The 25,119-nt window shown below is 42.0% G+C and overlaps 1 protein-coding gene across 5 annotated transcripts in view; it reads left to right on the top strand.

Annotated features, from left to right (window-relative positions):
* Positions 1 to 25,119, top strand: part of adam23b (ADAM metallopeptidase domain 23b) — a 36,104-nt gene extending 10,985 nt beyond the window's left edge. For 2 of the 5 annotated variants that reach the window (XM_033617488.2, XM_033617486.2), the window contains exons 5-26: positions 690 to 772; positions 909 to 972; positions 3,857 to 3,929; positions 4,458 to 4,528; positions 4,651 to 4,716; positions 4,860 to 4,928; positions 7,122 to 7,288; positions 9,268 to 9,352; positions 9,442 to 9,529; positions 11,494 to 11,545; positions 13,632 to 13,731; positions 13,824 to 13,895; positions 13,986 to 14,072; positions 14,968 to 15,048; positions 15,158 to 15,208; positions 15,319 to 15,382; positions 15,507 to 15,612; positions 17,029 to 17,148; positions 17,344 to 17,512; positions 17,963 to 18,074; positions 19,440 to 19,530; positions 23,274 to 25,119. In XM_033617488.2, the coding sequence (XP_033473379.1) occupies positions 690 to 772; positions 909 to 972; positions 3,857 to 3,929; positions 4,458 to 4,528; positions 4,651 to 4,716; positions 4,860 to 4,928; positions 7,122 to 7,288; positions 9,268 to 9,352; positions 9,442 to 9,529; positions 11,494 to 11,545; positions 13,632 to 13,731; positions 13,824 to 13,895; positions 13,986 to 14,072; positions 14,968 to 15,048; positions 15,158 to 15,208; positions 15,319 to 15,382; positions 15,507 to 15,612; positions 17,029 to 17,148; positions 17,344 to 17,512; positions 17,963 to 18,074; positions 19,440 to 19,530; positions 23,274 to 23,319 (1,917 nt within the window). In that variant the 3' untranslated portion in view covers positions 23,320 to 25,119. Of the gene's footprint in view, positions 1 to 689; positions 773 to 908; positions 973 to 3,856; positions 3,930 to 4,457; positions 4,529 to 4,650; positions 4,717 to 4,859; positions 4,929 to 7,121; positions 7,289 to 9,267; positions 9,353 to 9,441; positions 9,530 to 11,493; positions 11,546 to 13,631; positions 13,732 to 13,823; positions 13,896 to 13,985; positions 14,073 to 14,967; positions 15,049 to 15,157; positions 15,209 to 15,318; positions 15,383 to 15,506; positions 15,613 to 17,028; positions 17,149 to 17,343; positions 17,513 to 17,962; positions 18,075 to 18,517; positions 18,609 to 19,439; positions 19,531 to 23,273 lie in introns of all 5 variants that reach the window. The other 3 variants (XR_013493273.1, XM_033617487.2, XM_033617490.2) reach the window with 3 other exon arrangements.

Genomic DNA, 25,119 nt, shown 5'->3' with positions numbered 1-25,119 from the left:
TCTTCTTAAGAACAAAATGTACAAGAGGAGATGGATGGATAGATGGGTAGATAGATAGACAGATAGATGGATGATTTTGAGAGAACAGAAGGAAAGAGGGGATAGAAAGAGGGAGGAGAAAACAGGTTGGGAATGAGAGCTGGTTCCTGCTGCTGCTGCTGCTGCTGCTGCTGCTGATTCAGGCAGCGGGCTGGGCTGGGCATACTGTCGCTGAATCAGCAGGGTTTTGCTCTCCTGCAGCCTCCTGCTGGAGCTCTGGTCACATGACGAGGGAGAGAAAGCCCTCTGCAGTATCAGTGCAGCGTGGGATGGGTGAAGTGGAAGAGAGAGGGAGAGAGAGAGGGAGAGAGGGGGGGGAAATGTCCTCTGCTCACCCTGGATCTGACAGCTGAGTCACAGATAGTGCCAGGGCCCACTTTGTTATAACTCCACATCTTAACAAGCAGAGACCCCCCGCAGAAAAGGCACTGCAAACTTACCAAACCGGCATCTGTGAGACAAGCTGTTACCTCCTCTGAGATGTTAGAATATTCATGATAATTAAGTAAAAAAATATGACACATTCACACTGTAATGGCGAATCTGAGCCATCATCTGTGGATGTGTGCTCCGCTCTGCCGGTAATGCTGCTTTAGTAATGCCTGGGGTTTGCTGTGATGCTGCATTAGCACTGTGTCTTCTTCCCTCAGGGCGGTGAGCACTGTTACTACCACGGCCAGGTGAGAGGGAACGATAACTCCCATGTGGCCTTATCTACCTGCAACGGGCTGCAGTAAGTGAACAGCGGAGTTGTGTGTAATCCTCGCCGTGTTCAGAATATTTCTGGATACACTCGTCTCTGCTCCTCAGCTCCTATTGACTCAGTATTGACTGCTTTCTCTCTCTTTTCTACTCTCTCTGCCTGGCAGCGGGATGTTTGACGATGGAGTCTATGTGTATCTAATTGAGCCCTTACAACAGACTCATTCAATGGTAAGTTATTCCTGTTGCAGAGAGACAAAATATGTATCACACAAAGGTTTCACCTCCACCTGACACGCACAACATCCTCTGCTGTTAACTTCTCTTTAGATTTTCAGCTGAGGATATCCTTATCGCTCCAAGGACATTCCTGTTTTTAAAGGAAGGAGATGAGACAATGAAGCTGTGTCAGCAAAGTAATCAAGCTTATGTTCTGGTGTACTCAATTTGGACACTGTTTAAAGGGTTACTAGGTTTTAAACAAACATTCTTGTATGACTTAAACTTCTGTTTATACATATCATGTTAGTTCCAGTTTGTTAAGCTGCATTAGATAAGTGGTCATGTGAAAGGGATAAATACATATTTTTCCTCTTATGTGTAGTGCTATTTACCAGCCTAGACTGTTTTGGTGTGCTGCAAGGAAGGAAACACGCATCTACTCATGGACAAGAGGCTCATGCTCGTTTCAGTGCGAGATGTAAACATTAATGAGCTGTAGCAATTGCTAGCTCAGCGGTGCTAGGTGAGCTAGCAGTAGAGGCACGCTTCCTTCTGTGTTGTGATTCGATTGGTGGGTGTTGAGTTCTTCAAATATATTTTTTGGGCGCTTTGAGCACAACAAACCGAATGCCATCTAGTTCCATTATATTTGAGAGAAGGCAGAGATCTCTACAGCTGATATATCACTCGGCAGCTCACACCAAAGCAATAGCACCATATATAAATAAATAGCACCACAGGCAAGAAGAAAAATATGTATTTTGATTTTGGGGTGAACTGTCCCTTTAAGTCTTGTTTTATTGTGGCGGGGGTTTTGTTATTGGTATTATTAGTAGGGCTGGGCAATATTGTTGAAATCAATATCAGGATAATAATAATAAGAATATTCATGGTTTCAGAATGCGTCATGATATGAAACATTCACGTAAGACCACATCCCAGCCAACATTTGTATGTAAAAATGGGCCCTATATAGGATTGTCCGTGGGTTCCATATTGGGTGGGTTTACCCAAGTGGGCCCCACATGGGTAATGCTACGGCTACCCAGGCACCAAGTGGGTATGGGCCCAAAATGGCCATCTTATCTTGGGCCAACTTTAGTAAAATCTCATATGTGGGCAATTGGAATAGCGTCATTATGGAACCCATGGACAGTCCCATATAGGGCCCATTTTTCAGCTCATTTACTACCCACATGGGCCCCACATACACATGTTGGCTGGGATCTAACTGGAGCTTGTTGTTAGTTCAACTTTGTCACTGTCATTTATTTGTACAACATTATTTGATCATGTGATCACAATACTTTTCAGCTAACAGTCACTGAAGTACTAATTTGATATTTTGGGAAATAGGCCAGTACGTAGGGTTGGGCGATGTCTACCGAACTTTCACTTTATTCACTTTATTAATCCCCCTGAGGGGAAATTCAATGTTTTCACTCTTGCTTGTCAATTACACACAGGTCTGAAAGACACACACATGCACAAACAGGACCTATACATGCACAAAGTGGAGAGATCTCAGAGTGAGGGGGCTGCCCTTTGGTCAGGCGCCCCGAGCGGTTGGGGGGTTCGGTGCCTTGCTCAAGGGCACCTCGGCAGTGCCCAGGAGGTGAACTGGCACCTCTCCACCCACCGGTCCACGCTCCATATTTTGGTTTAAGTGAATAAAGTGAAAGTTCGGTAGACATCGCCCAACCCTACGTACTGGCCTATTTCCCAAAATATCAAATTAGTACATCAGTGACTGTTAGCTGAAAAGTATTGTGATCACATGATCAACAGGCTCGAACAGGCGACCCTCCGGTTCCCAACCCAAGTCCCTATGGACTGAGCTACTGCCGCCCATATGGTGATGTTCACAGTGACACATCCTGATGGACAATGACATTGCAAAAAGAGGCGGTAATCAACTGAACCAGACCCAACTCACAAACTGCCAACTTTATGCATTACAGTAGGGAGGACTGAGACAAGGACAGAGACGATTAGGAGTGAGTGCCACGGCACTTTCCAAGGTGTGTGTGTGTGTGTGTGTGTTTGAGTAATACCTTACTTGAAATGTGTCACTTTTCAATCCACCTGCTGCAACCTGTGATATTTAAATAACGTACTAGTGAATTAAGAAGAAATAAAAAACAATAGTCAGCTCAGCAGATGTGAGAGGATATTGATAAGTGATGGTGGCATATCTTCATGAATGAATGAATGCCAGTAGCGCCGCAATCCCGTGCCCCAGTTTGGTGTAGATTTTTAAATCACATGGTCATCAGCGAAGGACGATGGCATTGTCTATCAGCCCAACCCTACTTGTACAATGTCTTGCCGAAAGTTAGATAAGAATATTGATTAAACTTTCATGTCTGCAGGATAAATATGAAGCTACAACTAGCAGCAGTTAGCTTAGCTTAGCATAAAGACTGGAAGTGGGGGGAAACGGCTAGCCTGACTACCAGCACCTCTAAAGCTTGGAAACTGACAAATGAATTTGTTTGTTTAATCTGTCAAAAACAGTGTAAAAACATCAATTTGCCATTTTACAGGGTTGCTCTGTGCTGGCTATTTCTCAGCCGGGAGCAGTGACTTCTTGTCTTCACTGTGAGGTTGGCGGGAAGTCACTGTGCTTGGCCAAGAAAGAGTCTGGCCCATAACTTCCTGTAAAGTCACCACATGCCATTTTTACACTTTTTTATTTGTATATGGATTTTCTAAAGAAGATACAACTTCAGCTTCAGAGCTGCTGACAGGTGGATTTTGTTAATTTCAGACAGGCTAGCTGATTCCCCTGTTTCCAGTCTTTACGTTAAGCTAAGCTAACCTGCTTCTCGCTGTAGCTTTACATCCAGCAGCAGACAAACATGAATCTATTAACTCTTGTTTACCTCTGCAGGAAACAGCTGCAAGGCCTCACAAACTAAGACGAGCAGCCTCCCTTCAGTGGAACAGTGATTCAGAGGAACAGGGTAAGGGTTTCCATCTCTGTCATTCATCATCTTACATAACCTCCTCCATCACTCCTCCACCTCTGACCACTGACACACCTCTCTTGACCCTGACATTACCTCGCCCTTTTTTGTGTTCATGGCTGCACGTAGTAATTCCTGGAATTGTAAAAATAGTTTTAGTTGTTGTTACAGGTTAACATTTCATAATATGTAGTTTGGATTCATCCGAAAGTGAAAACACCCGAGGAGTTAACTGGAATGACTTTTACAGTGTGAGACACTGATGTTGTCAAACTTTATTTTCATATTCTCATAAAGCATGAGATGTTGTGTTGCTCCCACTAAAGTTTATTGTCTCTACTCTAGTCTAGCATGCTTATTGTAATTAAATTAAACAGACCACTTAATGGGGAATTCAGGGAAACTATTTTGGATTTTCTGGGAAAAAAACACAACCCTATGGGCTTGCCCTCACGGAAGAGGCAAACCCAGTTGTAAATATGTGTATTGAGGTGTCACTGTTTCCTTGTGTGTGTGTGTTCGTAGCTGAGGAGGAGGAGCAGCTCTTCTCAGAGCTCGATGACTTGTCCTGGCTGAGGCGCAGGAAAAAGCGAGCAGTAAGTCTCTGATCTCATGTCTCCGCTCAAGTAATGCAAGAAAAGTTCACCCACCCTTGAACTGTGACACACTGTATTTAATAACTTTGCAATGGTCAGAGTCGTTTGTTTTTATTTTGCAGATGCCTCGCAGTGTGTTTGAGGAGATGAAGTATTTGGAGATTATGATTGTCAGTGACCACAGTATGGTATGTTTGTAACTCAGTCATATTTCAGACCCACTCTGCTTTTTTCCCACAAGAGGGAGCAGTGCTTCTGAATGCAGCACATGAGTGAGCACCAAGAAATCACTGCAGCTTTTTTGTCTGTTCTTTCTACTTTGTGTCTGCAGTATAAACGACACAAGACCAAGCAGCACACAAAGAATTTTGCCAAGTCTGTGGTGAACTTTGTGGACGCTGTGAGTAAACTCTTAAGTTATTCTGTGCATATAGATCCACTTCAGAGCTGACATACATACAATAGCTGTTTTTTATTAGCTGCTCCAGCTGCATGGCTCTAGAAATGACAATGTGGTCGGTCCACTTTGAGCCAGACTTATATATCTCAACAATTATTGGATGGATACCTATGACATGTTATACAGACACTCATCCTCATCCTAATGACTTTGGGATCCTCTGATTTTTCATGTAGCGCCACCAACAGGTCACATTTTTCACTTGTCCACTAAAATATTCAACTATATGATAGACTGACAGAATTTTAAGAACACACATTAACTTAATCCAAACATTTCAGTTTAGTTTAGTTGCACATATACTGTATGGATAGAAAACACAGGAAAAAGAAATGTTAAGTTAAAACACTGTGCAGGAGAGGTTAGAAGCCAAAAATGGCTTATGAGGATACCTCGGCTGTTAATTAACAACAATCATACATAAAAAAGACAAAGATAAAAGTTAGGATGGCATAATTGAACAAGCGTTTAAGACTAAGAACTAATACACAATTGTTAAAGATGTACAATTTACAAAAAAAAACACAAACAAATTACAAATGATCAATGACGTGTTAGTCCTTTTCAGATGTTTTTTGAATGACGATAATGTCGATGATGATTGTAGAGATGGAAGAAGGTTGTTCCAAAAAGATGGTCCTCTGCATTTCTGGTGAATGACCCTCAATAACAACAACCTACTTGCTGTTGGCTGTATTGTGTGTCCAGTAAATATCACAATTTTTTTTTGTTTAAAAAGTACAAACGTAGAGAGATATAAAGTTGCTGCCCATCTTTTAAGTAGGTATGTCTCCGTCTACGTCGTTTTTTTTTAGATGATGTAACAGAAATGCATATTTAATGGCTTCAGTGTGGACAGAGAGGGTCACTCACTTGCTGTTAGGACACAGTGTTAGGATGAAATGAGGGCACACAAGTCCCATGAACAGATTCAAAAAAAGTGTTTGTAGTGGCTTTTGTTTCTGGCATGAAAATATAAGACCCAGACAAATGAACTCAGCAATATGGGTTTGGTGTATTCCAAAAGTAATCCAAAGTATTTACAGTAGGTTACTTATGTAATCCTCTTTTCTTAATTGTTGGTGTTCCCCCATTCTTCCAGGCCTGTGGGTAATAAGCCGGCTACAACATTTATTTCTTCCTCTTCATTTAATTTTTACCAACACGGCAAGACAATACTAACTCAGGGGTACAACAACTTCTCTTCACTGTTAAATACGAGGCCCACACTCTCTTTCTTGTGTATCACTCATACCTGTTCCCACAAAACAAGGGCAGGTAGGAACCGATTAGCTCATAACCAAGAGAACACAATGACTCCACTTAAACACCGCACATGAAAATACAAATGACAATGAAATAATAATTTACCAGTGATGCTGAATCTATTACCACTTATATAAATATGAATAATGTACCCATAAATACATGGCACAGTCACTTAAGTAATAAATATAACCCCAAAATATAATGTGTGCAGTAATTATGGTTACACTTAGTTTAAGTAATCTAATGCAAGACATTACAAAGTATATTTCAGGTCATGTATTTAGTAATTTCTCCGCCACTGTCCACATCCCTAAAATGATACAATCCGTTTAATTATACATTTGATAGTATAGAAAATACTGACGCTAAAAAAAAAAAATATCTACAATCAGATTTTCAGCACAAGTTGTAATTACGATTAATATTAATGCAAATATATTGGTAAATCTTAAGTGAATTTTTCTGTACCAGCACTGTGTGCAGGCTCTTAATAAACATCCTGGTATTTTGACAACATAACTTTCAATTATGTCCTTACAGTGTGCACCCACTGATATATTATTCAGTGTGGCACAGCTGCAGACGTCCTCATGTGTCGTGATGGAGTAAAGCTCTCCAACCCCGAGCCACCCCCCGTAGTTGTTGTATTGTATCGTACTCTGTGTTGTCGTGATGCGCATTAACGCTCCCCTGTTCCTCCTTTTCCCAGTGTGCTGCATCCCCTCATCATCTGTCCTCCTCAGACAGTGCAGATTCAAATTCACACCCAGTGTTCTTCTCCTCTCCCCGTGCTGTTGCTGCTGTCTCTCTCCTTTCTCTCTGCCTTTCTTTATTGCTCCCATTCACCGCACGCTTCAATGGCAGATCTTCAAAGAGCAGCTGCATACACGTGTGGTGCTCGTCGCTGTGGAGATCTGGACGGACAAGGATCAGATCCCCGTCAGCGTCAGGCCACTGGAGATGCTGCGGGATTTCTCCAAGTACCGGCAGCAGAGCATCAAGCACCACACAGACGCTGTGCACCTCTTCTCGTAAGTTTATTCATTTCAACAAGATCTGTCCATCACCCTTTGTGCAATTTTCTCTGTGGAGTCTCAGTGAAGATTGTTTTAAATTTCCAGCATTTCCTTTGATTTATTTTATGTGCCATTTTAAAATTTGTGTATGTAAACATATTATTGGATGGTTTTCATTGTATTTATTTTTCCCCGATGGAAGTGTATTTTGTTTGAATATAAAAATGCAAGCATAATGCATAATATGGTAGAGTCCTTGTCAAAGAAGGGGAGACCAGGGTTGGTTGGCACACTTTTTACTCTCTTACATATTTCTCTGGCATGATGTAGGTATGAATATTCTGGCTGGCAGCAAATGAAAGGTTAAGGCTATAAATCAGTCCCTCCAGGATTTTGCAGGCTGTTATCGTGGTTGTTGTGGCCCAAAATGTCTGATTTCATGGCAGCTTTTCAGCCTGGTTAGCACGAGCTAACACAGCACAACTTGATCTCATCACTGCTCGTCATATTTTAAGATTAGACACAGAGCTATTAATCTCACACCAACACAGAAACAGCTCGATTCTGTTGTTAAACCTGTTAATAACTGCTTGGGAATGTTAGCCATGTGATGCTAACAGTTAGCCCTGTCACTGTGTGTGTGCGCGACTTTGTCCCAGGCACAGAGGTCCGGTTCCACAGTGTCATCGTACAGAGAGAGAGAAGTAGGAGCTGAGCAAATATCCGCACTGCATTCAGCTCTACAATGAAAAGAGATTTTACGTGTTAATAGTCAAATTAGCATTAAAGTTGCGGTAATTCACAGGGACTGGCTGGATTTGCATAAATTGTTGTGATTACAATAAGGCGAAATCTTGGAGGGACTGATAAATAAACATGTTTTAATGTACACAAATGTTTTCTAAAAAATAGGTGATTTGTGCTACACAGCCCCATCACAGGGTTGGTTATCACAATGTTAAAATACAATATAGTTACAAAAAAATTAAGCAACCAGTAGAAACAGTTTGAACATTTAATTCAAACGAGAACCAGAAAGCATTAACATTTAATAAATATCTGCCCATTTTTAAAAGCAAACAGCATTTATAAGGAGCTCTTTAGAAGGAAGGTGTATTTGATTTTGCCATTTGCCATTCGAAATATTAATAATTAACAGTATAAACATTGTTTTTAATCTTTTTAAATAGTTACTATTTCTCATAATACAGCTATAGTTAGAACAACTCAGTGTGCCAACCAACCTTGTTCACATTTGAACCAACTTTGTGATGAAATTATGCCAGCCAGCTACAATCATTCATCACAGTCTTTCAAATCTCATATGAAAATGTAGCTGATTCTTTGGTCTATTAACCAGAAGTAACACTTTTAGAAAATCTCTATCTAACACAGTTTCATAGCAGGTTTAGTCTACTGACCACTTTTTGTATTTTTGATACTAGAAAAATAAAAGAAAAGTTAGTGACTTTCAAATGTTTTAATAAAGTAGATAAGTGCAGGTCAAGAAAGCAAACATTTTGATGTTACATTTTCTGTGACCTTCAAAAGACCAGAAAAACACTGTGCCAAACCAAACACTATAGCCAACTGACCCCAGTCTTTCCTACTATTTTATTATTTAGTTGTATGTTTCTTGTACTCTGTAACGTATTATCAAGGCCTGGAGTTGATACAAATATGAACCTGAATTTGCAACCACTTCTGAGACTTAACATGCGTGAGCTGGAAGCAGTACAGACAGCTGCTGCATAAAATAACCAACCAAGATCTCAGTTTGACATCACTTTTATGCCGCCAGATTCATACTTTGACCTTGTTCTGATAATATTTTCTCAGTATGTCTACGTAAGAAAAACGGCACTCTGTCTTCAGGAGTGGATTTTTACAGAAAGTATTAGCTCACTTTTTGACTTGTCTTACCCTGTGTGATGTTTTTATCTTTCATCTGTTGTTCATCGTGTCTGCCTCTTTATCATCCATCATTCTTGTAGAAATGTGACCTTCCACTACCGCAGAAGCAGCGCAGCATACTTTGGAGGCATGTGTTCCGTCAGCCGAGGAGTCGGGGTCAATGAGGTCAGATTTGCTGTCCAACACTGCTCGTCACTCTTTGTCACTGAGACTGACTGCAAGTAAATAATCCCCGCTCTCTGCTGTGTCCACAGTATGGCACCACCTGGTCCATGGCAGGGTCTCTGTCCCAGAGCCTGGCTCAGAACCTGGGCATCCAGTGGGACCCAGCATCCAGGAGAAGTATACATGAAACACACGTTGCTTCCTCTCAGCTAGTATAAGTATACTTAAGGAGGGCAGTCTATTAGGGCAGTCAAAAATATAGCTCAGTCAGGAACACTTTAATCAAAGAAAACTTTATTTCCATTTGCAGTATTATATTTGGCGATAAGGCTCTGTTCTGGTGCCTCTCTGCCTTTCCTCAGGCCTACGCAGAACGTCTCTTCCACACACCTAGATAGAAAGCCTAAGTCAGAGAGAGCACACCTCTCTGCCCTTCCATATGCAAATGAGTAAGACCTCAGGCAGGGAGAGCAAACCTTCCTGCCCTTCCATGTGCCTACACAGAAAGCGTAAGGTAGGGAGAGCAGCAGCAAAGACCCCCCGGGGACAGAACAGAGCAGCATCAATGACAAACAGAAATGACACTGAAAAGTCAGACACAGCATGAAAATGAGGAGCTGGGGTGGAGGCGGGTTACAAAGCAGCTTGCAGTTAAAATTGTGTCCTGCCTGAATTAACACTATGCTCAATTGAGGCAAAACACCAGATCGCGAATTTGCCATTCGTGCTCAGCGAACACGAATGGCTTTCAATTTAGCTAGAAATACTTTTTCAGGGTGGCTGTGGGTCCTTAAAATAATTAAAATGTCTTAAATACACATTTACTAAAAAAAAAAAAAACGCCTTTAATGTTTGGTAAATAGCTCTCAATAATAATGTCCACACAGAAGAACTGTTGGCTCGATACCTGTAAGCTTGATAACATGTATTTGTTGTTGTGTCCTTTAAGAACTCTGATGTTCTGCATCTAAGACAGTACATTTTTTCCAGTAATCTACATATGAAAAAGTGGGGTTGTCTCAGATTTGATGTTTAGACACTTAAATGTCTTTATCATTTAATGCAGCAGATGGCGCCTTTAAAGCAAAAAGATGTCTTTTGACTGGACCAGACTGTCTCTCGTCAGCTCTCGTCTGTGAAGTCCAGAAGTGACAGATGGAGAGATGAACTGATTGTCTTGGAAAAAAAAGTGATCAGGCTCGAGAAGGATGATTTGTGTCATTAGTTCTGAGATCACAGTGCTTAATGAGGCAAAATCAGAGTCCAACAGCTGCCATGTTTGAAGCTCAGCCATTTCACAGATTCTTTTGATGGCCCCAAAACTGGACAAGCTTGATAGAAGACTGTGACTATGTCAGTGGAAAATAAAATGATTCAGGTGGAAGATTTGGACGTCGGCGTAAATGTACCAATTAATGCTAATTCTCTTTCAGATGATAAAGTAGAAATATCATGTTCACATTTAATATTTGTCTTGAAAACCTTGTAAGTGTGTCTGCAGCCTCTTTCACACATAGTTCCGTGGTATAATACTGAGATAACCTTTTAGGTTTTAGTGATTTTCAGTCCGACAGCTATCTATGGATGCTAACATCATGAAACTCAACTGAAAAGCAAGACAGTAGGACAAGGCTGGGTGTACGCGGGGGAATACGTCTCTCATTATTTTTAGGAACATGTTCAGCGAGGAGCTGATTTTGTCCAAAGCCAGTGTTCTTGTATTGTATTAAATATTTAACGAGTTTGCAAGCAGCATCGGTGTTCAGGCTACACTGTAAACAAATCGCAGATTTCAATACGTGATCAGCGGAGTCTTGTGATTTGTTCATTTACTCCACAGTAAAGCGTCCTTCATCAGAGGGACTTAACCCTTTACAGGCTCAACCCTGCAGTGTTACTACTTTTATTCACAACACAGCCTAAGTAGCATCATCCCTAAAATGTTACTGGGTCTTTAAATGGGAAATTGGCAATATAGATTTCCCTGAATATTGACCCCTGCTCCCTTTTACACATAACCAAATTCAGGAAATGTTCCTGAACATGTCAGGGATAGACTGCATGTGTGAAAGAGGTTTATCTATTTCCATTTCATCTCCCTCACTGTCTGTTTTATTCTGTTCTCTCTTTCCTGTTTGCAGAGGAATGTGGTTGTGTTGACTCATGGACTGGCTGCATAATGGAGGACACTGGGTAATGTCCAATATATTTCTAAGACACACACACACACACAGATGAGAGGGATAATGGGACAATTACAGATGCTTGTTTGTGGTCACCCAGTAATGTAATTACCGCCCTGGGAGTGTGGGAATGAATGCAGAGCTGGGAGATAAGTGTTCTGTTTTGACCTTAATGATAATTCGAAATCTCTGTCCAGTGTCGACCCTTTTGTTTTGCAGTGTTAGTCATTTTTTATTCAGACATTCAGTCAGTGAAAGAATATATTACTCAGTGAGCCCATTTACATCTAATCAATACAGACTGCATGTTAATGCCAAGTATAAATGGTGTCAGTATGCTTTAATCAACTACAACACTAAGCCGTTTTGTAAAATAAATGAATCAAGATGTTAATATGACACAATTTTAATGTAGACTGATCTGTGCTTTGACCTTATTCTCATAGTATTCTGACAGTATTCTCACAGAGTATCTGAGAAGAGTTTAAAGAGTCTTTGAAAGCATTGAACCTGGTTCTCATAGAATGTATAAAAAAGACTTAATTTACAAAGGTCCTGAATATGTTCTCTCTCCTGTCACAGGCATTAATATTAATTCTAAGATGTTTTGGTATCTGATTAGGGGCTCTCAGGAGACGTTATATACTTCCATGCATGAATTATTACGACCCTCAGTCAAGATTCTTTTTCTTAAGTGTTTTTATTCCTCTTTAGGCATGAAGAAAATACGAAGTTTGTTTTTTTAAACATGCATTTTTCAAGGAAGTATTCACATATCCACTTAGGTGGACAGCAGTTTTAAACTAAAAAAAATGTATAAACCAATTAAAAAATTGATTATATCTCATGTGACATTACAAGAATATATTTTAAAGCTGTTACACTGGAGTGTTCACATTTTTTTCTAACAAATTCTAATACTGTTCAATGCCATGCAAAAGCATTGACCTTTGCTCCTTCCTCCTCCTGTTGAACTATATCATTTTTCCAATGAACATTTTCTGCAAAAATAACAAATTGTTTATTGTTTCTGTAACAATAACTGTACATTACCTTCTTATAACAAAAATATTTGATTTACAGACACTGCAGATTAAGTATTTTGAAGAACAACAAAGTTGTAGTAATACTATTAATTGCAGTTGAGATGTAGCCAGCGATGCATGATGCCCAGTTTAGTGGACAGATGATTAATTGCAATTTCCTCACAGCATATAATCGATATTTGGGAAATTTAACAACTGTAGTACTCCTTAGATGTTATTTGATTTTTACAGATTCTATTTACCTGTCAGAGTCTCTTATTATAGAAGGATTGGCATGATATTCTTGAGGGCCACAACATTTTTTGCATTCTGTCGGCCATCTTGATTTTGAGAGATTTGTGTTGCACTGATAACACCTGGCCAGTGGGTGGCAGTGTATGGCATGACGCACCACTGTAGTGACTTAATGCAACTATACCACCAAAACCCATGCATATACAAGAAATGGCTTCGAAATAGCTGTCCACCGTAATGACCACTATTCGTGAAAGGGTTGAGTAAAAGTGGGAATGTTTTGACAGTGGATTGTGCATCAATCCTCCTTTTGTGACGTTCACAAAGACCGTTAGCAAACACTTGTCCCTGTAGTTAGCTACAGCAGGAAGCTCTTCATTCATAACGGGAAAGTTTTTTAGGAAAAACTTCTTGTCCAAATAATTATAATATTTGTAATTATTGTTATTTATTGCTGGAAAGTAATGAAAAAAAATGTGATATGATGATAGATAGTTCGAGTCCATTTAGTCCCCACTGGTTTTCAATCATACTTTCATACTTTTGACAGTAAGATTGTAAAAAAAAAAAAAATTCTGTGTGGTATAAAAAGTTTTTAAAACTTCTTCACTACAGTTTTAGGCAGTCAGTAATAAATAGCTTAATATAGTAAGCAGTGTGTGCGTGCAGAAGTCCGAATGTGTTGCCTATGGTTGCTAAAAAAACACTCATTAGAAAGCAGATCTTCACACACGGTATCCGACACAATTTTGAACCATGTTTCCATCCTCTGTCGGCACTTACAGTTAATTATCACCTGGTATTCTCTCTCTTCAGGGTCCAACACCCACGGAGATTCTCCAAATGCAGCATCTCAGACTACAAGGACTTCCTTCAGAAAGGTGGAGGCTCGTGTCTGTTTAACAGGCCAACCAAGGTTAGACAATCACACCTCTGCCCCCGCCCCCCAGCTGTCATGAATCACACTGTGTGCTCCACCTTTTACACTCTCCTGTCTCCCTCTGTTAGCTGTTCGAGGCAACAGAATGTGGTAATGGATTTGTGGAAGTGGGAGAGGAGTGCGACTGCGGAGCGAGAGCGGTGAGTCTCTCTCACTTGAGAATGTCAGGTCTGTTTGCTGTGGTCTGTGTGCTCGGATGCATGAAGCTCTTTGCCCCTGTTTATTTTCAGGAGTGCTACAAAGAGTGCTGCAAGAAGTGTTCCCTCGCTAACGGGGCGCACTGCAGTGATGGCCCGTGCTGCAATACCACATGTCTGGTATGGGTTTGGTCTTTTCTTAAAGAGGACTTGTGCACAGGTTTCAGGTTCATATTTGTATTTAAGGTTTATACGAGGACATATTTACATGCTTTTATTGTAAATAAATAAATAAATAAATAAATGCGTGTTTTACTATCTGTGCTGAAGCACCTGTATTAACTCTGTGTTTGAAACACAGCCCCCTCCCGAAAAGCCATGTCTGCTCTGATTGATCAGCATATCCGGGTCTTTGAATGTCAGTGTCTCTGCATTGTCATAGCAGCTGGGGAATGGCTATAACAGAGAATAGCAAACTCTTTGAAGAATCACTGATAAAAGCCAAAGTTTCCTTGACGTTAGCATGTAGCTACTTGTACGTTAACAGTGTACTTGCAATCAGGAAAGGACTGCACTTACTACTGTGAAAAATCACAAAAAAAAGCTTCTAGACATGGAATGGTGACGAAAATATGGACTGAAACTGGGGGAAATTAACAACATTGGTAAACTAGATTGCATGTTTCTAAAATGACTTTTCAAAATGACTAAAATGAACAATGACAGCAATATAGTCCACGATGACCAGCGCTAAAATCAACCTGCGTAGTTGTCCCTCCATTGTGACATTAGACAGTGTTGCATTTATCTTGCATGTGTACTCTTCTTCAACGTTTTGTTTACTTCCTGGATTTGTCCCACATGGAAATTCTGACCAATCAAGAGCAGCTTTCTTGCCCAAGGCATTTGATCTGGTCCGCTTGTAGATGCTGCCATGAGAACACGAACCAACTCTAGGCAATTATGCAACTTTGTAACAAAACTAGTCCCTGATTTGGACCAAAGCAAGACGACTCTAGGTCTGACAGCACCATAAGATATATGACTTTTATCTCCTCTCTCCTTTTCCTACTAGTTTTATCCTCGAGGTTACAGTTGCCGCTATGCTGTGAACGACTGTGATATCTCAGAGACGTGCTCTGGGGACTCTGGACAGGTGTTGTTGTGTTGCACTGTTACAGTCTAGTTTTAAACTGTTCATTCTTCGCATGTTTAAGATAATGTGCATGGTTAAGAGGAAGTCTTATGTTTGTGGCTGTTTGCAGTGCCCTCCCAATCTTCACAAACAAGATGGTTACCTCTGCCAGTTAAACCAGGTACGCACACTGGTGAAATTAGAAAAAAGGAGCAGTTGTGCATCAGAATAGAAGTTTGGGAGCAGCTGACTGAGAATTTATTTACTGTTTTATTCTCTCTCTGTCTGAAGGGCCGCTGCTACAATGGAGATTGCAAGACCAGGGAAAACCAGTGTAAATACATCTGGGGGTCAAGTAAGATTAATATTCTTTGGCTCACATTAGCGGAGTGTCAGAGTGTCATCATGCAGAGATACTGAATGAGAAGAGTCTTCTGTAGTCGGTGCTGTGCAGTTCACCCCTCCTCTCTCTCCCTCAGAGGCTGGAGGCTCGGAGAAGTTCTGCTATGAGAAGCTGAACACAGAGGGCACAGAGAAGGGCAACTGTGGGAAGGATGGAGACAGATGGATCCAGTGTAGCAAACAGTGAGTTTCAATAGAAGACAAATTAAATTGACTACGGTATTTCCTCTTTACATGTTTGCATGACAGTGCTTTCTATTTCTACTTGGAAGCAGGGCTTTGGTTGTTCCTTGTTTTCTTTTTGTACTGATAAATAAGGAGATAAATGCTGTATTAAAGCCAACCAATAGAGGGCAACAGAGGGCACGTTTTTGTTTTTTTGTTTGTTTGTTTTTTCATGCCTCTGCTCCGGTGATAGCTATGGTCGGAGGCATTGTGTTTTCAGGTTGTGCATCCGTACGTCCCATTCGTGTGAACACGATATCTCAAGAACACCTTTAGAAAAATACCTCAGGTTTGGCAAATACATTCCCTTGGACTCAACAACAAACTGATTTGATTTTGGTGACCAAAGGTCAAGGTCACTGTGACCTGGTCTGTCTCAATGTCGTGAGTGCATTATCTCAAGAAGGCCTCGAGGGAATTTAATCAAATTCGGCACAAACATTCACTTGGACTCATGGATGAATTGATTAGATTTTTGAGGTCAAGATCAAGGCCTTGAGTCTGTCTCATTATGCGTATGCAATATTTCTAGAAAGCCTTAAGAGAAATTCCTCAAATTTGGCACAAACACCAACTTGGGCTCAGTTATTAACCAATCAGATTTTGGTGGTCATAGGTCAAAGGTGAAAGTTACTGTGACCTGGTCCACCAATCTCGTGAATGCAGGTAATGAGGGAATTCCCTCAAATTTGGTACAATGTTCGTCTGGACTCAACAATGAACTGATTAGATTTTGGTGGTCAAAGGCCAAGGTCACTGTTACCATGCATTCATCTCATTCTCATAAGGGCAATATATCAGTTCCTCAAATTTGACATAAACGTCCACTAGGACTCACAGATGAACTAATTAGATTTTGGTGGTCATGGGTCAAAGGTCAAGGTCAAGGTCACAGAGCTTCTGCTTCTTCACGTCGAAAGAGATCAGTTGAGGTGGTTCGGGCATCTGATCAGGATGCCTCCTGGATGCCACCCGTTAGAGGTGTTTCATGCACATCCCACTGGTATTAGGCCCTGGGGCAGACCCAGAACACACTGGAGGGATTACATATCCCAAAGCATATCCCAAGGCGTTCCCAGGCCAGACGGGACAGCCAGTTGCTGGGGAGAGGGACGTCTAGGGTGCTTTGCTTGGCCTGTTGCCCCTGTGACCCGGCCCCCAATGACCAGATGAAAATGGATGGATAGATGCAGATACAGACTAAATGAAAACAATCATCTAATCTTTTAATGAAAGAGGACTCAGAAGCAGTTGCTAAAAGATGGGTGTTAAGACAGGATTTAAAAGTAATGATAGACGAATGAAGAAGACAAAATGAATATAACAGTTGGCATCTGTACAGACTTCCTTCTCTCTCTCTGTTGTGTTTTTCAGTGATGTGTTCTGTGGTTACCTTTTGTGCTCCAACATCGGCCGCAGCCCACGCATCGGCATTATGAAAGGAGATATCACACCAGCCTCCTTCAACCATCAAGGCAGACTGGTAGACTGCAGGTAAACACATGTGTACAATATACTAAGACCTGTTTATGTCCTCGAAATGTATAGAATTGCTATCGTCAGTGGTCCACTTCTTGTCACTTTTGGTTTAATCATCCCTGTATGAGTTTTTGCCTCCACCCCCTCTCCTGACCTCTCCGCTGTCCTTATCTCTCTCCCCCTTTCCTTCCCTTCAATTTCTCCTCACAGTGGTGGCCATGTCCTTTTGGATGATGAGACTGATTTAGGCTACGTGGAGGATGGGACTCCCTGTGGGCCGTCAATGATGTGCCTTGACCGCAAGTGTCTGCCCATCCAGTCACTCAACATGAGCACCTGCCCCAGTGGACCTAACGGACAGGTGTGCTCTGCCCATGGGGTGAGTCCCGGTGTAAACTAACCCACAATTTACGCTTTGTTCGTTGTGGTCTTTGCGTCCTCGGACTCAGACTGGCCAATCATAACGTAGCATCAGGCTGGCTCAGACCAGGGTCCGACAACAACACAGCTGTGCTCCATTGACTCTAATGCAGTCGTTTCAGATTTCCTTCATTTTCAGGCTGATTTTGTGGATTTGGTGCTAAATGTTGTGCCTGGAGCACATCGTGTATGAATGATACTCGTTACCTGGAGATGTTGAAAAGAGATCTACATTTCTTCCTTGTTCCAAAACCAAAATCAAACCCTGAAAAGTGTAGGGTTAGCTAGCTATATCTTTAACCATGGATAAACAATGATTCCCAAAAAGTGTCCCGGTGTTTCAGCACCTTTTATTTACAGCTCTTATGTTCCCCTCGTTACCTCCTCTATTTCTGTCTCGTCTGTACAGGTGTGCAACAATGAAGCCACATGCACCTGCGACACTACCTGGGCGGGGACAGACTGTAGCATGCCTGACCCGCCTAAAGAGCCTGAGACCATTCCGGACGAAGGACCCAAGGGTCGGTTTCCACCTCTTTCAACCTCTGGCATCTGATAGAACGAATGACACACACGTTTATGTGCACTGATTTATTTTAGCCAGGATTCACGCTGACTTTTGTACTGTATATGTTGTTCTGCAATTTCTGCAATGTCATTCTCAGTCACACTGTTAGATCTGAGTCAGCACACAGTTTCACAGGTGTACTGGGGTCGTAAAGACTTTTCATGTAAGATGGCGACTGGAGGAGAATATAAAAAGCAGTGTCACATTTGTTAATCTTCAGACGATGAAATGATATCTGATACTTTGTCCACAGGGGGCGGGTGGACACGGGAGGTGGTTAAAGGGGGTGGGAAGCGTCACAGAGGGAACCGTGTCACTTCATCCATGACTCTGAAGCAGAAGCCTGCTGTTTGTTTTTAACAGGGTGGTAATAATGCTCCTTTTCCCTCTGCACAGTGAGCGTGGCCACTAACAGGCTGATAGGGGCAGTAGCAGGGACCATTCTGGCCCTGGGGGTGATTTTTGGAGGCACAGGGTGGGGAATAGAGTAAGCATCTTTAACCCTTTCACAGCTCTTCCTCTCATAGTGGTGCCTCAGTGTGCGGGCGGTCTCGTGAGCCGGCCTGAGCCCGTGTGTGCGTCCCGGTGGCTTTGTGTTTTCTTGTGTGTTGGTGATGACCATATAATTGTCATGTGATTGGATGTTTTCTGTGTTGTGTGATTGATTGATGGATTCCCCCTCCTCCTCCTCTTCCTCCTCCTCCTCCTCCTCTCCTGCCACTTCCCGTTGTTCCCCATTATTACAAGCCTCTTTCTTCATCCTCCCTCTTCTTCCTCCTTTTCTTCCTCTTATTCTTAGTCGTTATGTGGTTGCTCCTGTGATCCTCTCCTTTCTGGGGCATGTGGGGCATTTAGATGGAAAACAGTCCTGAGAAGTGTCCAGTTAGTGACCTGGCTTGTCAGTCAGTGGTAGGCTGTGTAGTGACTGGGACCCCTTAAAAAAAACTTTTTTCTACTGCTCATACTGCAGGCCACATATACACATCACCTGTCAATCTCTGTTTAATTAAACCTTTATAGTGATGGATACCCAGGGTCGAGTCTTCTGCACAACCTTAACAGACAAACCACTGATAATCTCTACCTCTACTGACACCAGATAAATGTAAAAAAAAAAATCCCAGGGCCTCATTATTGTCATGTTACACACTAAAGGGGGCATGCAAAATACATTCTCAGATTCAAGTCATTTTACTGTTATAGTATACTTATGGTTATGTTTTCTGTTCCATGTGAAATCGTCATTGTATAGTTACATGTTATTTATACAGTAAGTGAGTATAGAAACTCATGTCTTTTTCCCCATAACCCTTTACAGGTCCTAGTGCCACCAATCTAATAATAGGCTCCATCGCCGGAGCCATCCTTGTGGCTGCCATAGTGCTGGGGGGGACTGGATGGGGCTTTAAGTAAGCAACACGCCGCATGCCTCTCCTGCTGTAACTCTAGCATCCCTGCTGCTTCTAGACACCAGGGTTTGAGCTCCTGCTACAGAGTATGGACCCCGGGGTGGACGATACACAAACACATGCATATCTGAACTGCTCTGCGTCATCCTGGTTGTTTTGTAGTTGGTTGGTTGGTGATTTTGACAAGGGGGTCGCCTCGATCTGTAGCAGAACCTCAAACTGATTGGACGGGCAGAGCTCAATGCTTGACATGCATGTTCAGTCCTGATAACAGAGGGTAAAGTATGCTTTTAATAGCTAGACATTTTTTTAAAAAAAAAGCTTGTGTATGGTTGTATTGATAAGTTAAAGTCTTATTTGCTCTCTAAAATCCAAAGATAGACCTCTAACATATCTCTGTGTAGTCAGGAAATGTACTTTATTGTACTGTAAATTAATAACAGTCTACCGCTGATTAGCCTGCTGTCTTGAGCAACAGGGGTGTTACACATCTTAGTCTAAATAGGCTTAAGAAATAACTGAGAAATACAATCCTGCAGCCACCAAAGCATGCCGGGTAGCAAAGCATCATGGTTGTCACCAAAACAAAGACAGAAAAAAAAAAAACAGGATAAGACACATTTCTGCATGTTGACCTTTTTGATTTGGAGGAGGTCAGTTCATTGCACAAAGGCTGAGCCAAACCCAGAGTGATTTGGTCCAGGGTTGTCGTGCTCTCATCGCCTCCGTGATCTTTTTCTCAGTCCGTTACTGTTTGAGGGCGAGACTTTAAGTGGAGCGGTGAGACAGCGACACAGAGAGAGAGACACAGACAGAGGCCAGGACCCTTTTTGTTGGCCGCAGCCTTTGTGCCATGGCTGACCACACCCACCTAAGACGGCCAGGCTCCGCCCTAGAGCAGAGCAGGACTCTCGGACCCCGCCCACACCAGCTGCCATTGCTGCCTGCTTCACAGACCTGGTACAGACACGGCGCATTGCACTGCATGAACCACGCACAACAATAGTGCCACCTTCAACTGGCCTACTATTGGAACAGGTGCATGACAGAGTGATAGAAGCCCCACAACAAGCCACAGTACGGGGAGGTTATGCATAACTCCTGTTGTTGTTCTCGTTGTTGTCCCACTGTTGTGGTAGTAGTTATTGTTGCTGCCGCTGCCGCTGCCGCTGCTGCTGCTGTGGTTGTTGTTTATGTGGTTGTCTCCTCTTTCCCTCCTCTATAGACTATATTTTATGTTAGCTCTTTCCTCCCAGATGGTTATGTTTTGAGTGGAACTAATGTCTTTCCCATCAATACTGGTAATGAGACATGTCTCCTACACTTCCTCACCTTGTAAACTGATGTTGCACGCACAAACCGGTCAGTCTGCAAGAGGGCAACAGAGGACATTTATATTCATGGACCTTCAACATTCAGTTATTAGCTCATTTGAAAGTAGACTTTATTGGTTTTTTGCTCAAAAAACTGGGTGAAAGTTTAATTTAGGTCACTTCTATCTGATGCACAGTGTCACAAATCGCAACACAAAAGAAAACTTGAAGGGACCGTTCAGCCCAAAATTAAAAATAACATTTTCCTTTTACCTGTAGAGATATTCATCAGTCTAGATTGCGTTAGTGGCCTTGTAAGTTGCCGAATGTTGAAGATATCGGCTGTAGAGATGTTTGCCCTGTCTTGGACATAATAGAACTGGATGGTACTTCCAATCCAGTCCCAATCCAATCCAGCTTTATTTCTTAATATAAGCACCTTAAAAACAGCCACAGCTGAAACAAAGTGCTGTACATCAAGAGTAAATAAAATATGAAAACATAGGACATAAAAACAAACAGTAACACAATGAATCAAAAATAATAAAATACAAGGAATAAGGAGGAAAAGTGGGTTTTAAGGCGAGTTTTAAAAATGGACAGAGAAGGAGCCTGTCTAACGTGGAGCGGCAGACTGTTCCACAAGTTAGGAGCTACAACAGAAAAGGCTCTGTCCCCTCTGAGCTTCCTCTTAGACTTCGGTACCACCAGGAGCAGCTGGTCAGCTGATCTGAGAGACCGGGAAGGAGTGTAAGGGTGAAGCAGCTCAGAGAGGTAAGGTGGGGCAACACCATTCAAAGATTTAAAAACAAATAAAATAATTTTAAAATTAACTCTAAAATGCACAGGCAGCCAGTGGAGTGAGGCCAGAATGGATGTTATGTGCTCTCTTTTTCCTGCCCCAGTTAAAAGTCATGCAGCGGCATTTTGAACCAGCTGCAGATGAGAGAGAGAAGAGTGGCTGATTCCAGTGTAAAGTGCATTACAGTAGTCCAGCCGAGGCAAAATAAAGGCATGGACTACTGTTTCGAATTGCTGCCTGGCAAGAATGGGTTTGACTTTTGCCAACTGCCTTAAATGATAAAAGCTGGACTTCACGACTGCACAAATTTGACTATCCAGTTTAAAATTACTGTCCATCCTAAAACCCAGATTCATAACTGTGGGCTTCACATATGGTGTCAAAGGGCTCAAGTCAGTAGGGGGGGGACTCACAGGATCCACTGGGTCCAAACACCACCACCACTTGTCTTCTCTTCATTAAAATTTAAAAAGTTTAAGGCCATCCAAGCTTTCATGTCATTAAGACATGCGAGAAGTGGTTTTACTGAGAATGCATCCTCCCGCTTTAAAGGTACATAGATCTGACTGTCATCAGCATAAAAATGGAAACAGTTGCCATGTTTTCTAAGAATGGATCCCAGAGGAAGTAAATAAAAAGAAAAAGGCAGGGGCCCTAAAATTGAGCCCTGTGGAACCCCATATGACAGGGGAGCAGAGGAGGATTCAAATCCACCGAGGCTTACACACATGGTTTTATCAGCCAGATAAGACCTTAGCCATTCTAGAGCAGTACCATAAATCCCCACTTCCACAGCGTGGGATGTATAAAATGATTATCACGAACATCGAGTATAAACTGTCATTTTTTTAAGCCACCGGCATGAGACTTGGTTTGGTGTTTTGGTTTTCTAGCTCTCTCCTATGGCTCTCTCCCATACTAATTCTTTGGCTTTCTCGCGAGTGAACCCTCAAATGTCCAGTCCTGTGTTTTGAGTCTCTTCGTTCTACAACACTAGCACGCTTCCTTATACGCTGTGATTCGGTTGCTAGGTGTAGTTTAGTAAAAAGAAAGTTGTTCCTACGTAGAACTGCCCACAACAATGTCTGTGGATTATCTTGAGTGACCGGGTCATGATTTGCTATCTAGTTCCATTATATTGGAGAGAAGGCAGACATCTCTATGGCCGATATCTCCAACTTTGCAACTCACAACAAAACTATCTAGATTGAGACATAGCACTACACGTAAGAGGGAAAATATGTATTTTTGATTTGTAAGTGAACTGTCCTTTTAAGTGGAATTGATTTTTCCTTAGTATGGTCACCATACTGTCCATCAACATGAACTTAGATGTAAAGGTTTGTGAATATAAACACCTCACACTGCCTCTTTGCAGTCAACACCAAACTGGTTAAACATGGACCAGCCTTTCCTCACTTCAATGTCTTCAGCATCCATAACCATAGCGATCCTTTTTATATGCCACCTTTGAATACAACAATGGTTAAGGAATTGTTTACGGCATATTTATGAGTCTGCTATTGTCAGCTGAAGAGATGAGTGTGGTTGCTTGTCCAGGTTGAACTAGCTGTGTTATAGATGTGATTACAGCACACACTGACTCCTGTTTCTTGTCTCCATGCAAGAAATGTGAAGAAACGGCGATACGACCCCAATGCCACAGCCATTTAACCCAAGGAGAGATGGCAATCGCAGACGGACTACTCCAAGGCTTTCTTAGTTGGCTACCTGACAGCTGGACTGCACTTATTGCTGCTGATCTTTGGCATTAGATTTACTTGAAAAAGACATAGTGGACATTTTAACAAATTCCATCGTAGTGACGTTAGAAATGCAGCCTTTTCAACTCCACCTCACCCATGTAACAAACCCCCCACACCCTGATCTCTAGAGTGACAGAGCTCCTCTTCCATCCTTTAGTGCCAGTGCACAGGCGTTCAGGCGGAATCCACACCACTCTCTCACCTGGCATGATTATCCGCACAAAAGCGTGCTGCTTGCTGGCCCCCTGGCATGAAGAGCCCTCCCTGCAGGGCTCTGCATGGCTATGAAAGCTACAAATATACCGCAAAAAAAATAACATACAAAGAGAAAAAAAAATTATCTTATGCAGGAGACAACCTCGTTAAAAACCAAACCCAGTGGAGAGCCGGTTGAAGTTCCTATAGTTCACGGTTTAGGTGCTGTAGATGATAAAGGAGGCTGCATGTGAGGACCTGTAAGGGCAGTGCAGACCACATAGTGAATGCACACACACAAAATTGTACATAAATAAGGAGTTCAGGTTTGGAATTAACAGCATATTTTACAAGGACATCAATTGCTTTCGTTTTTTATCTCAGCATGTTGTATAGCGGGTGTTTTTGGCAATGTTATTGATAAAAAAGAAACTGGGCCAAAACTGTAATTGCACGCTGCATTCCTGCGATTGGCTGTCAAAGGTTAGATTCAGAGGACAGAGCAGCCGTGGTGGTCGAGGAGAAGCATGTCAGTTCTAGAGGGATTCAGACTGATAACACGTCAGATTAACGTCACAAGATCCACCCCCCTCCCCTCCCCTCCCCTCCCTCCCGAAGTATCTCAAAAGCCAAAGAACCAATCACCTGAACATATGGATGTTGTTGCACACAGAGCACTTTCCCCTCTGTCTGCAGCCAGTGGTGCCTCTCCTACTGCTGAGGGCATGAAGTCTGTCCATGCAGGCGCTCACCTGTAACCAGCCAGGTCTCACGTAACAGTCCTCATCAACACCCACTATACCGGCTTAACCTTTTGCTCTCATAAACTCTTAGAAATCAAGTTCAGCTCTACTGGTAACGCTGCATGCAATCACTATAGTGGGCTTATAATTCTATATGGGAGTCCCCAAAATCCGCAAGAAAAATATGCTACAAAAGATAGGTGCATGTCAACAACGAAAACATTTAACTTTTATTTACTATGCAAAGAGAGATATTGCACAAACGTATGGGTAATAATGATATCAGTGTAGACATGGAATTTACAAAAAACCTTCTGCTAATCAGCTAATCTTTTGTATTTGGCCACTCCCACGTCTCGTTTCACTTCGCTTCAACGTACTCAAACTATGAATGGACGAATGAAGAAAAAAAAAAGGCAAATTAATATTTCCAATGAAAAGCGAGAGAGCACCCTTTTACATTTGTGGAACTGAAAATCATTTTTGTGTGTTTTTCATCCGGTCTGATATTTTTAATCTCACACATGCACACACACACACACACATAAACACGTACACAAAAACACACTGTATGGTGCCTGTACATATCGAGGCCTGAACAGTTTCCTTGTGCAGGGCTATTATTTCCAGTCCAGCTGATAGTTGGTGTGTTCCAGGTGCTGCCATAGCACTGGCATCGTTGTAATCCTTCATGTTACTCATCATCTGGTGTCCCTCTCTCACTGCATCATGTACAGTTGGACCGATGAATAAACTACTGACAAATTTTA

This window comes from Epinephelus lanceolatus, chromosome 14 (genome assembly GCF_041903045.1).
Source record: "Epinephelus lanceolatus isolate andai-2023 chromosome 14, ASM4190304v1, whole genome shotgun sequence".
Lineage (NCBI taxonomy): Eukaryota > Metazoa > Chordata > Actinopteri > Perciformes > Serranidae > Epinephelus > Epinephelus lanceolatus.
Note: the sequence above shows the minus strand (reverse complement) of the source record. Positions and strands in the feature narration are given on the sequence as shown.